Consider the following 14294-nt stretch of genomic DNA (forward strand, 5'->3'; position numbering starts at 1 on the left):
TACATGGTGCAACATTGATTTATTATTTTCACAACTTCTCTTAATGCAGATGGAACATAAATGTGTTTTGCTTTATTTTTTTAAAGAAGTTTTCCCCCCAGCCCAGTGCATCACTTTCGAACTGATTGTCGCAAGCTTGGTGTGATCTATCAGAGGTGAATAGGATGTCTTATTTAGCTTTTAAAAAAAAAAGCTGGAATGGATGTATGTAAAGTGGTCTGACCTTTAATCAAGTATAGAGATCATTTCTCTTGAAGAAATAAAGCATATTTACTATCCTTGGCTGTAATTGGCCCTATTTGCAGCATTTTTTATAAAAAAAAAAAAAAAGAGAGAAGACCATGGCTTTCGGCAGCAAGAATATGTTCACCTCTATTCCATTTGCAGAGCATAATAAGTATGTTTGGACATTTATCCTTTTTTTTTTTCTCTCAACTTCTTGCAGCAATCTTTTGCTATTCCATTGTATTATTTGAGATTGAGTTTTACTTGCCTGAGAAATGTTCTCTCCTTAAATATGCATCTTTAAAAAAAAAAAAAAAAAAAAAAAGAGAGAGAGAGAGAGAGAGAGAGAGAGAGAGAGAGAGAGAATGGCTGCCTTCTCTATGAAAAGTCTTTTCCCTGGCTAAGCTGGGTGAGAATGTCTATGAACAATTGAAATTATGATTTGTAAATTTTCAAAAATAAGTCCTCCGTAGTTTATAATGTACAAAATGTCACTTATTACAATGTTGTTGTATAATGCTTACTTTTTTTCTTCCTCTAATCTTGCGTTGCAACTTTAGTAACCCCTGGTGAAAGCAGCAAAACCTGGGGACGCAGCTCTGTGTTCCAGAAGGATGAGGAAGGAGGAGAAGAAGAAAAAAGAAGCCAAAAGAAAAAGGGTCGGACATGGGGGCCAGGTACTTTTTGCAGTAAGGAGCTAACATCAAGTGAGGATGGGTAAGAAACACATCTGCTACTGTATCATGAGTTTTCAATGTATATCTGGCTGGGTATAATATATGTATAGAGAGAGTTGGTTTGATGTAGTAGTTAAAGGTATCAGTCTGGAAATCACGGCATTGTCAGTTCTAGTCCTGCCCTTGGCCTAAAGCCAGCTGAGGGACCTTGACTCTGAGCCCTAGGAAGAAGTCAGTGGCAAACCATTTCTGAAAATGTAACCAAGAAAAACCTCCAAAGAATTGGAAAGGCAGTTCAATATCTTTTTAACGAGTAGCTGTAAAAAGTACGCCCGGAAATGTATGGTTTAAATTTTCATCAAGTATTTTTTCATGCAACCACATGAACTCTTCCACAAACAAAGTTTGAATACAATATCCTTGGATGATTTTAATAGGCGGAAGGCAGGAGCAACTTAGAAAATGCAACACTGTTCTGAAAAAAACATAAAGTGAAGAAGACATGTTTCATGACCTTTTCTTGGTATCTCCAATTTCGTGGAAATGATTGCTAGGCAATCATTGTTTCTTTTCCTAATTTTTTTTAAGCTTTGGGAAAGTGTTAGAATAATCCTATCTATCATTTTCATGAGTGGTAGTCTTCAATTTACGGCCACACTGGGACCTGCATTTTCATTGTAAATGGTGGTGGTCTTAAATCGAGTCAGGCCTGAATTTACAATATTTTTTACTGTGATTGTTAAGCAAATCACACAGTCATTAAACAAAAGTGCATTTTTTTTGCTGACAGTCAGCACAAAAAGTTCACAAAGTGTGATCAACATGATTGAAGGGGTGGTGCAATGATGTAAGTACAGGTACAAATCATAAATATAAGTCATGCTTTCTGAGGCTATTGTAATTTCAATGGTCATTAAAAAATGGAAATAAGTTGAGATTGCCTGTAAAAGTAAATCTGCCCTATACTTTTTTACTCAAGAAGAAACTGACTAGTGCTCAAGTGAGGCTGAAGCATACAGAAATGTGATGAATAGACAGTGGAAAAAAAAGAGATGTCTTTCTGCTCATTAAACGATGAGCGGTAGTAACACATGACCATATCTCTATAATACATACATACATACATACATATATACATACATACATTCCAAGCAAATTATCTGCATTATATCAGTGGAGGAGCCAAGATCAGATACTTCGATAAAAATGGTGAAAATAGTCATGATTCAGGCTCTACTCCTTTTATATATGTGTGCAAATTATTTATTTTATTTTGTTTAAGTTGGACCTTTCTTGACTCCTACCAATTTTGTCCTTTAGCTTCTCCTTCCAAAGCTGGGAGTGGGTGAGGTTTTCTCCTTGGTAGTTCCTTGATTAGAGTATTGCTTTTTGCTTGATTGCTTATCTGGTGTTAATCCCTGCTTATCTAGGTATGGACCTTAAACGTCACATTCACAATTTCCCCCCCAGAATTTAAGCTTCTTCACTTTATCATATTCTTTCCCTATGCATGCAAACACATAGCAATATTTCTTTCTCACTTTTAACTTAGTGCCATTCTTTTTTTCTCCTCAGGCAGATTTGACTTTTTAATTTGTTTAGGCATTCCAAAATCCTGAATAACCAATATTGTTATCAGTACCATTATCATAATCATTGATGGTTGACTGAAATAAAAATCAGATTGGATTTTATTAACAAATTAATTATGTTGAGGTTGTATCTATGTATTGTATTGTACTGTACTGTACTGTATTGTATTATGTCAGGGCTTATGCTAAGGAAAAACTCATATGTTTAAATAGATAACTGGAGTGAATTTCATTTTTAATGTATAATCTATAGAGTGTCAAATAATTTTAATGTTTAATGTATAGAGTGTCAAAATGGACAAAAGCAAGCAAGGAAGCTGCTGCATTTATTTAGTTTTTCTTTCTATATTTTAGCCTAAAGTCCCTGGCAGATGGCGCTAGACAGTGGTCATCTAGTGCTCCAAACCTTGGAAAATTCCAGCGAACAATAGTCCCTTTTCCCGGATTTGCAAGTCTAATAGAGATGGGTAAAGTATACATTAAATTAAATATATAGCTTTATTTTTATTTTATTTTTTATTTTTATTTATTTTGCTTTATTTCACCATTTGTGATAAAGAATCAAAACCCTCTCAAATATCTCTTTCTAATGACTTTTTTTTTAAGGACTCCACTTAGCAGTCTATTTACTTCATTGGCCAAGCTGGGACATATTTAGCTTCCCCATTCCCCCAGAACTGTCATGCTTATTAGAAATTTGGGGTCCTTGGGAAAAAAATTGAGCAAAGCTCTTAATATAGAACAAATGATTCAAAACATCTTATTGGCTTTTAAGAAAAATCTTTGATTTGTGCACATAAATTAAACTAATAGCCAATGAAACTTTTTAAGAGCGTGTGATTTCAGAAGTTAATTCCCTTTTGCAGCTTAAAGTCTGTATTTTAGTAACAATCCTATACATATAATTTTAAATCAAGTCTGGAGTTTACAAACATACAGCTCATTATTATTGTTTCTTTCCAGGAAATATAGTGAAAACAACCGGTTGAGTGTGTTCCTAGGCCCTCTCAGCAAACTGGATCAATTAACGTAATTGATCATTGCAGGGAATTCAGCCTTATCTATAACAGTTGAATAGCACCTCTGTCCTAGATAATCACCTACAAAATACAGCTTTCTTAGAACTGTTGTCTGTTAAAAGATAAGTGAGTCAATATAGTTGCATAAGAAAGAATAGAGGATTTGTCAAATCAAAAGTAGCCTTTTGAAGTACTTCCTTGAATGAACAGAGTTCCGATATTTTGCACTCTATTCAAAATTCAGATTTCTATTGTTTTACCATCTTTCAAGATACACACGTGGCAAAGTTAACCAATATGTATTTATTATATAGAGGTTAAAAAGGTTTTGTGGTTATGCATCTGTATTTCAGACAATGAAGACAATGATTCTTTGAATGATACAGGGAGCAAGATGCAGCAATCCCCTGGATTTAACCAATCATACCTCTGCATCCCATTTCAGAAGAATGATGACTGGGATAACCAGTCTAGTGATCCTAATGAAGAGACTACTCCAGTGAACTCTTCCACAAGCACTCCTCAGGTCACTCCCACCAACAGTCTCAAACGTGGGGGCTCCCAGTATAAACAATGTCAATTGGCCTTTCTAGGCTGTGGGGCTGTGTTGGCTGCTGCTGGCCTTGGTTTTGATCTTTTGGAAGCTGGCAAGTGCCAGCTGCTAACCCAGGAAGATCAGGATATGTCCAAGGAAGAAAAAAAGAAACGTGAAAATATCTTCCAACGGGCTGGTCTGTCTCGGAGGAGTACAAGCCCACCTTCAAGGAAGATCTTCAGGAAAGAGGAACCCACATTCTTGTTAGGCGAACCATCCAGTTCTCTGACTCTACTCTCTTTGTCTTCAATTTCTGAATGTAACTCCACCCGTTCTTTACTTCATTCAGACAGTGATGAAATTGTGGTATATGAGATGCCTGTTAGTCCTGTGACAGTGAAGGCTCCCTTGCCAGTAGTTAGTAACCCACTAGTTAATATCCAAGTTGAGAGATTCAAACGGAATCCCAACCAGTCTTTGACACCCACACATGTGACTCTTTCCTCTGAAGCTCAGCAGCAGAAGCATAGGCGCACTCCCTCTGATGGTGCCATAAAACTGGCTGATCTCGTTCCTAATGGAGATTCTTCCAGTAATTCTCCATCGGGAGTGCTGGGAACAGGTAGGTTTTCCTTCTTCATTTTTATATTCCATACAAAGTGAGAACATAAATGTCCTTGCCACTGCATTTCTGCAATAGCTGTTGATTCTGAAATAAGATTGAAGGACAAAAATAAGCTATTTTTGTACAGACAATTTGATCAGTAGAGAAGACTTTCATAGGTACTGAAGGAAAGAAGGAAACCTTTATCCAACTTCTTTTCATCTTTCCTCATACTAGCAGGTTTACCTTTTTCTTGTAGCTTCTGGTTCTAACTTCCCTTCCTATTTAGCTTCCTTTTAGCATGATTTTACTTCTTGCACACATTTTTCTATGCTTTAGAAAGAAACCCTACAACTACTGTTCTATTACTTCATCTTTTTTTTAGTGTTCCCAACGTTTTCTTCTACTCAAGATTGCTTCTTTATTTTGCTGAATTCTACATCCTACCAAAAGATAAAATTCTCTTGTGAATTAACCAAACTGAGCTAATATGACTAACGAGTGGCACAAATTATTCAGATGAATGAATGAATGTGCATATATTTTATAGCAGCAGAAAGATGTTCCCTGCTTCTTAATTAAGACAACACATTATCTTAAAAGCAAATAACAAATATTAGACCGACAATTTCATTAAATCTCAAGGAAGCTATTTCATTCTTTGGCACAACTACATTATAAAAATCCCAAAACTGTTTGATTTCTTGGGATATATTAGGGTTGATGGGTTTAACAAAGATTTGTTCTCTCCATATAATAATAATAACAAAGCCCTCTAACTAAAAATAAAACAAGAGGAACTGAAATAAAGAGTAACTAAGTAGTTGGGCAGCACAAAAACAACAAAGTTGGTCACATTAAAGCTTGTTCCAAGAAGCAGCTACCACAAGTATTTAATAATAATAATAATAATAATAATAATAATAATAATAATAATAATAATAAGAAGAAGAAGAAGAAGAAGAAGAAGAAGAAGAAGAAGAAGAAGAAGAAGAAGAAGAAGAAGAAGAAGAAGAAGAAGAAGAAGAAGAAGAAGAAGAAGAAGAAGAAGAAGAAGAAGAAGAAGAAGAAGAAGAAGAAGGGATCTTGGAGGTCATCGAGTCCAACCCCCTGCTAAGGCAGGAACCCTACACCATTTCAAACAAATGGCTGCCCAGTCGCTTCTTAAAAACTTCCAGTGTTGGAGCATTCACCACTTCTGGAGGCAGGTTGTTCCATTGGTTAATTGTTCTAACTGTCAGGAAGTTTCTCCTTAGTTCTAAGTTGCTTCTCTCCTTGATCAGTTTCCATCCGTTGCTTCTCGTCCTGCCTTCAGGCGCCTTGGATGCCAATACTGTATATTAAATATAAGCACCAGTTCACTGCAAGAAACAAACCAACTTATGTACAACACAGCTGTAGTTTTAACTGAATACCTTAAATGCAAAATCAACAAGAAAAAAGCTATTAAAAAACCCAGTAAAATGGAAGATCAGATTAGAAAACAAGGTCAGCGTGCTAAGATCAGATGCAAGCAAGCTAGAACAGGTGAAAGAAAAGAAGCTTAAGAATGAGAAAGCCAAAGAATGCCTAATCAAGATATATCACCTAGAAATAAGGAAAACCAAGAAGTCACTGAAAATAATAAAAGCAGCTAATAATAACCATAGCCAAGAAGATCAGCAGATAGGAGGCTCGTGTTTGCAGCTTTAAGTTCGTTATAAAATTGATGAAGGTGGGATATAAATAAATAATTAAATTGCACACTATAGTCAAATAATAAAGGTTTCTACCAATCCATCAATGGAGAGACTGCAGTGAACCAGTCAACACCTGATGAAAAAGAAACATTACAATTCTGGGTGCAGCTATAGGACACCCTAAAGAAATAACAAGAATGCAGTTTGGGTAAAGATGGTGGAAAGAAAAAAAGCTGAAATGAAATAACTTGTAATAAGAGCAGAAATGATACAGAAAAGGGCAAGGAAGACCAAGAATTGGTGAGCACCAGGTAAAGGTGAACTGCATGGGTTTTGGTTGAAATAGCTGACTGGTCTGAACCATCACATTGCCAAGCAGTTTAATAACATACTGCCAGGAGGTGAAATTGAAGATTAGTTACAATTCAGCAAAACCTACCTGATAATGAAAGATTCAGCAAAAGGGACACCACCAAGCAACTACAGGCCTATTACCTGCCTGCCAACAACTTTGAAATTGCTAACTGGTTTGGTAGCTGATGCAATCCAACAGCATCTATTTGAAAACAAACCGTTTCTATCTGAGTAGAATGTAAACTATCACAAACAAAAGGAACAAAAGATCAACTCCTAATTGACAAGGTGGTTTTTAGAAAATTGCAAGAGAAGGAAAGTCTGCAATTTTTGGAAAACTGCAAGAGAAGGAAGTCCAACCTGAATGTAGCATGGACTGATCATAAGAAAGCATTTGACTCCCTGCCACATGATTAGATAAGTGCCTATTCTATTGACAGGAGTCAATAGAAATATCAGAAACGTTGTGCTAAGATCAATATCATCATGGAAGACACAATTCCTTGGCAGGAGTTATAGACTAGGAGAGGTAAATATTAACAGAGAAATCTTCAAAAAAATCACTCTCACAACTACTGTTTGTCACTTCATTGATTCCTCTGTAAACAATGCTAAACAAGTCTGCCTATGGCTATCAGACATCAAAAGCATCTGCCAAGCTATCCCACCTCTTCTACATGGACGATCTGAAGCTATATGGAAAAATACCATCTGAAATAGAATTGCTGCTAAACATTGTCAGTATATATAGCCAAGGTATTGCCATTGCCTGGATAAATGTACTACCCTTACCATCAAACGGGGAAATAGTGAAAACTGAAGGAGTCAAGATGCCTCATGGAAATAATTTCAGGCATCTGAATGAAGAAGATCACTACAAATACCTAGACATCTTTCAAGCTGAGAACATCAAGCCAATTGAACTCAAGAAGAAGGTTAGAAGTGAATACATCATGAGAGTGGAGAAGATCTTAAAGTCCAAACTTAGTGGAGGAAATGTCATCAAGTCAATTAACACCTGGAAAGTTCCAGTCATTAGATATAAGCCCTGGATAGGAAGATCAGAAAAATAATGACAATGACTCATGCCCTTCATTCACACAGCAATGTTGACAGACTCTTATTTACCAAGGAAAATAGGTGGGCATGGACTCTCACAAATACACCTAATAGTTGAAGAAGGAAAAAAAGCATTGGAAGAGTATCTGAAGAACAGTGAAAAAGATGTACTGAAACTAGTATACCATATTGTTAACAAAAGCAAAGGGTGTCTTGGGTACAATCCCAAAGCATCTGGAGCATCACTTGAATGCCAATGATATTGGCAAAATCACACCAGTCAACTCCAAAAAACAGCTTTAGTTTAAACAGCTTTCATATTATGAGAATACCTTTAACACCATCTAAAAACAACTACCTATCTCAGGTCTTGGGAAGAACTTATAGATGGATAAAAATGCCAAATCGACTCTAAACATCTGGCAGATTGTGCACCCAACCTTAATAATAATAAATAATTCTGTCCCAGTACTGAAAATGACAGTATTTTAATTTACAGTTTTTAAGGCTGCAGATATAGATACTTAGATATTTAAAGGTTTCTAACCATGCCCTTGCAAATAATACCATGTCACCCTAGTTTTGTCCATTTTCTTAAAATATATTAAAATGCATATTACAATAAAACATAAGGGTTACGATAAAATGAAATTTTTATGTTCTCACAAAATATTACTTTTTCCATTTGAAATATATAGCTATAAGTTTGTCATTTTATTGCATAAAACTGATACCATAACCTGGTTATTCTGAAGTTATTTTGGGTATATTAGTAAGGTAGGAAAAAGTTCTCTAATTTCTGTATTTAAAGGAAAAATAAAAATGGTATAGACTTCACTGTTAATACTATTTTAAATATATAATTTTTAAATTAATTACAGTTGCAGTTGAAAAGAAATAGCTTTTTCTTTAAAGAGTTCACAAATTTTTTTTTATAAATGGTCTGGATATAATCAATTTAGAGAAAAAAAATTCTGTATCTATAACTGAAAGAGACTCAAAATAAATCTCTTCCATTTCTTTGTTGTCTTTTTTAAGAGGTTTAAGTCAGTTAAAACTACATCAATATACTACATACTACATACATACACTATGCTGTGTAGTATTTTGGTTTCCAAGAGAAGAAGGTGTTTCAGCAGAATGGGGCACTCATGTGGCACCTGCTGGCTGTGTCTCAAACTAATAATGCCGTTTCCCAGGACCTGTTCTCTGCAGCTGCAAAGCAGTCCTGGGAAAAGACGTACCTGATTTAAGATATTGCCACTTGGTACAAAGTGAGAGCCTTTCCAAAGCATTTTTTTTCCTTTTTGAGTTTTCACAGTCCTTTTGTGCACCTGTTCAGGATTCTTAATAATGCATGATAGAAACACTATTATTTACATAGCTTGTATCCTGTTGAATTTTGATGTATATAGTATGCAAATAAATGTTAATAACAAGGATAATCAATGCATACTCTTAAAAAGCTGTGTTAGTTTTCAAATACAGTTAAAGAACAATTTAAACTTCAAGAGACTCATAGGCTAATTACAGATAGACACTGCATCTTTGTTTGGAAGGAAGCCCCATTTGAACTGTGAAATTACTGGTAAAAAATGAGCTTTTGAGCAAAGGTTCCACCTTCTAATAATAAAAAAAAAACCTCTGTGCTACCCTGAAATCTAGATGCAGTATCTAGACACAATAAGAATTAATGAGAAAATGTTACTATATTATTGTTTTTTTGTTTTAGGTTGCTTTTATTAACGCAGTGGCTAATGTTCCCAGCAGTTCTAAAGCAAGGAAGGATAAAAGTAGTCTTCCATTCTATTTAAAACAGTAATGGAAATCTTTCTTTTTCAGTATAGATGTGCTGTTCTCTGTCTTTACTACCTATAAAATTTGGTTTTAGAGTTTAATGCGAAGTTGTCCATATTGGAAAGATAATTCCAGCAAAAGAGACATAAAGCTGCATGTTGGATATATGGTGACTGTATAACTGGTCATCTATTGTTGTACTTGCATTTGCCATACAGATTTGCTGGGATCAGCATAACAGTCACCGTAGCTCCTATGTGAACTGAATCCTTCCTCTGTCTAATACAGCATTTAAATACTAAATGATCCCAATGCCTCATTTCATCAGTGCTGTCTAACTGTTTGGTTTCTCTTTCTTCTCTCTCCCCCTTCCTTTCTTCTGTTTGTGATTTTTTTTTCCTGGTGAGAGAATAGGTATAATAAAAGCACCCAGTCCAAGTCAGGGTCCAAATGAAGTCCCTCGACTTCCAGATCCCAACCTCATCTTCCCTCCAACCCCCAGGCGTTATAGTGCTCAACAGGATTCCTTGTTGGAGAGACCCAAGACCTTGGAATTCCTACCTAGGCCACGCCCTTCAGCTAACAGGCAGCGAGTTGATCCCTGGTGGTTTGCATCCCCAAGTAAGGTTAGGGGTGAATCCTCTGCTAATAGCTCCAGTACTGAAACTCCTAGTAACATGGACTCCTGCTTTGCCAGCAGTAGCAGCACAGTTGAAGAGCAGTCCGCGCTGCTTTCTTTTCATGTAAGACTGCCTGAAGAGGAACGGACACTGCTGGACATGGATGTTGAAGGTCAGAATCAGGACAGCACAGTGCCGCTTTGCAGAACAGAACTCAGAACACATAAATCTACAGCATATGAACTCAAGCAAGAATTTTGGTCCTAGCATGAAATCCACAAGGGGCTGGTAAGCTCCTTTTTGCTTCAGTTCTACTTCTTGCACTAAGAATGCACTTTCAAGACAGGTAAAGTAGGAAGTTGGTGCTGAGGCCATATCACATTTCTTGGCCCACTACAGAACTGGTATTGGGGAGGCCCCTTTTTTATAGCTGCATGTGGCTGAGCTACACAGAGTTGCTGACTCTTTTTCTGGGGTTTCTTGTAGTCCTTGTCAAACTGCAACAAGCAATGCGATACATCTAAGCCTCTGTTCTTGATTTTCAAGAATACTATGATAATTTGCAAAAGTAGACATCAGTGTTTATACACTGTTACAGAGCAGGAAATTATGTAAAAATGATCCTGCACTAGCACTCTTGCCACACTATATATTGTTTTTTTCTCTCAGTGCTCTAAACCAGGGGTGTCCAACCTTGGCCACTTTAAGACTTGTGAACTTCAACACTCAGAATTCTCCAGTTTGAATTCTGGCAGTTGAAGCCACAAGTCTTAAAGTTGCCACAGTTGGACATTCCTGTGCTGAACTTCCTTCTTCTCCTTCTCTTCCTCCTCCTCCTTCTCCTTTCCCTCCTCCTCCTCCTCCTCCTCGTCCTCTTTCTTCTTTCTTCTTCTCCCCCTTATCCTCCTTCTCCTGTTCCCCTTTTTTTCCTCCTCCTTTTCTGTATGCATATGAAACTTCTTTTGAGTCTGAATATTGTAGGCATGGGGGATTCTAGGCTATCTGCAGGAAGCCTTCATTTTTTAAAAGTTGACAATATTGTGGGTTTTGACCTCATAATGCAAGCTCTGCCCCTTACCTACAGTGGGGCAAAAAAGTATTTAGTCAGCCACCAATTGTGCAAGTTCTCCCACTTAAAAAGATGAGAGAGGCCTGTAATTGTCATCTTAGGTAGACCTCAATTATGAGAGACAAAATGAGAAAACAAATCCAGACAATCACATTGTCTGATTTGGAAAGAATTTATTTGCAAATTATGGTGGAAAATAAGTATTTGGTCACCTACAAACAAGCAAGATTTCTGGCTCTCACAGATCTGTAACTTCTTCTTTAAGAGGCTTCTCTGTCCTCCACTCATTACCTGTATTAATGGCACCTGTTTGAACTTGTTATCAGTATAAAAAATACCTGTCCACAACCTCAAACAGTCACACTCCAAACTCCACTATGGTGAAGACCAAAAAGCTGTCGAAGGACACCAGAAACAAAATTGTAGACCTGCACCAGGCTGGGAAGATTGAATCTGCAACAGGCAAGCAGCTTGGTGTGAAGAAATCAACTGTGGGAGCAATAATTAGAAAATGGAAGACCTACAAGACCACTGATAATCTCCCTCGATCTGGGGCTCCACACAAGATCTCACCCCGTGGGGTCAACATGATCATAAGGATGGTGAGCAAAAATCCCAGAACCACACAGGGGGACCTAGTGAATGACCTGCAGAGAGCTGGGACCAACGTAACAAAGGCAACCACCAGTAACACACTTCGCCGCCAGGGACTCAGATCCTGTAGTGCCAGACGTGTCCCCCTGCTTAAGCCAGTACATGTCCGGGCCCGTCTGAAGTTTGCTAGAGAGCATTTGGATAATCCAGAAGAGGATTGGGAGAATGCCCTATGGTCAGATGAAACCAAAGTAGAACTGTTTGGTAGAAACACAACTCGTCGTGTTTGGAGGAGAGAGAATGCTGAGTTGCATCCAAAGAATACCATACCTACTGTGAAGCATGGGGGTGGCAACATCATGCTTTGGGGCTGTTTCTCTGCAAAGGGACCAGGACGACTGATCCGTGTACAGGAAAGAATGAATGGGGCCATGTATCGTGAGATTTTGAGTGCAAACCACCTTCCATCAGCAAGGGCATTGAAGATGAAACGTGGCTGGGTCTTTCAGCATGACAATGATCCCAAACACACTGCCCGGGCAACGAAAGAGTGGCTTCGTAAGAAGCATTTCAAGGTCCTGGAGTGGCCTAGCCAATCTCCAGATCTCAACCCCATAGAAAACCTTTGGGGGGAGTTGAAAGTCCGTGTTGCCCAGTGACAGCCCCAAAACATCACTGCTCTAGAGGAGATCTGCATGGAGGAATGGGCCAACATACCAGCAACAGTGTGTGCCAAGCTTGTGAAGACTTACAGAAAACGTTTGACCTCTGTCATTGCCAACAAAGGATATATAACAAAATATTGAAATGAACTTTTGATATTGACCAAATACTAATTTTCCACCATAATTTGCAAATAAATTCTTTCCAAATCAGACAATGTGATTGTCTGGATTTGTTTTCTCATTTTGTCTCTCATAGTTGAGGTATACCTAGGACAGTGGTTCTCAACTTGTGGGTCAGGACCCCATTTGGGGTCGAACGACCATTTCACGGGGGTTGCCAAACAACGCAGTCCACCATTTTTTTCCTCTTTAGCTGTGCTACTCCCTTTTATTCTATTGGCTTTTGAAAGCCAATAGAATAGACTCTCTTGAATAGAGTCTAATTCTATTGGCTTTCAAAAGCCAATAGGAATTGTCCAGGCTGTCTCTGCCCTGTTGAGCCCGCCAAAAGTCCCATTCTGCAAATGGTGCTGCACCAGTTGAGTAGTCCTCGACTTACGACCGGTTGAGTAGTCCTCGACTTACGACCGGTTGGGGGTCGCGGCATTAAAAAGGTTGAGAACCACTGACCTAGGATGACAATTACAGGCCTCTCTCATCTTTTTAAGTGGGAGAACTTGCACAATTGGTGGCTGACTAAATACATTTTTGTCCCACTGTATTTGTAGTACAGCTCATATATAAAAGGGGCAAAGTTGTACTACACCTTTTATCATTTGCCCCCTCGACTCCCCCCTTCACTCTGGGTGATTGATTCCTCACAAATAATGAACTTGCCAATGTCCTATAAAGCATGCATTCTACTATGATTTCTGTTGAGATATAAAGAGCCTTGAGTTTCAAAGTTGCCTATTTTACAGCTATTTTACAGAAGTCAGCTATTTTGGATGGGTAAATGAATGCAGGGTTATATCAGGGCAGATTCACCAGTGGGGTGTACGGTAGTGGGGAGGCTCTGATAGTGGAAGAATTGGGGCACTGTGATACTTTGATCTAACCCAATCATGGAAAAACACATCTTCAAAATTACAGAAGGTTGGGGTTGCAATTAGAAAGTGGTATAATTCAATGAAAAAAAAGCAGACATAGAATTATGCATTCTCTGCAGAGAATATGGCAATATTTTGCATGAAAAAGGTTGTTAACTGCACATCCTTTTTTAACCTAATCTTCTGATTAGGAGTCTAAAGTTTTGATACAAATTGGTTAGCGATGTAAGGTAAGCAACATGCATCGATCTCTTATTCCCATATTGTTCTATGATTGGGACTATTTCTCACTTTCTTTTATTTCAGCTGCTGTGGTATTTGGTTTTTAAAAAGATCTGAAAAAACTGTAACTTATCCTATACCCCTAGGGCTGGGGTAGGCAACTTTGGCTCTTTTATGATTCGTGGATTTCAACTCCCAGAATTTCTGAGCCAGGAATTCTGGGAGTTGAAGTGCACGAGTCATAAAAGAGCCAAGGTTGCCTACCCCAGGCCTAGGCTATATATTTAACTTCAGCTTGTGGGATGTTTTCTCCCTATTGTAACTATTTTGGTTTTTTTTTTTTTTGTTTTGTTTTTTTTTTGACAATGAGCGGCTACAGTTCCTTACTTTGAACCCTAAGCTGGCCACTTGTGAAGAATGTTATACAAATTTTTGGCACCATTGTTGCCTAAAAACTAAACATGAATTCTGACAATTCAGGCTTAACTTTGCTTGTGTTACCAGCTTCTTGTATGACATTGGGCAAATCATTTT

At 37.7% G+C, this 14294-nt stretch overlaps 1 protein-coding gene across 5 annotated transcripts in view; it reads left to right on the forward strand.

Moving 5' to 3' along the window:
• The window catches only part of MAP3K9 (mitogen-activated protein kinase kinase kinase 9), a 48853-nt gene that overhangs the window by 31490 nt on the left and 3069 nt on the right, over positions 1 to 14294 (forward strand). For 2 of the 5 annotated variants that reach the window (XR_005555615.1, XM_039334232.1), the window contains exons 8-11: positions 786 to 942; positions 2849 to 2961; positions 3867 to 4670; positions 9956 to 10449. Coding sequence is in view for 4 of the 5 variants with exons in the window: in XM_039334232.1 (XP_039190166.1) it covers positions 786 to 942; positions 2849 to 2961; positions 3867 to 4670; positions 9956 to 10428 (1547 nt within the window). In the remaining variant the exon portion in view is untranslated. Of the gene's footprint in view, positions 1 to 785; positions 943 to 2848; positions 2962 to 3866; positions 4671 to 9950; positions 10450 to 14294 lie in introns of those variants that run through there. The other 3 variants (XM_039334261.1, XM_039334242.1, XM_039334252.1) reach the window with 3 other exon arrangements.

Source organism: Crotalus tigris, unplaced genomic scaffold (genome assembly GCF_016545835.1).
Source record: "Crotalus tigris isolate CLP2741 ecotype Arizona unplaced genomic scaffold, ASM1654583v1 scf7180000017545.3456711, whole genome shotgun sequence".
Classification (NCBI taxonomy): Eukaryota; Metazoa; Chordata; class Lepidosauria; order Squamata; family Viperidae; genus Crotalus; species Crotalus tigris.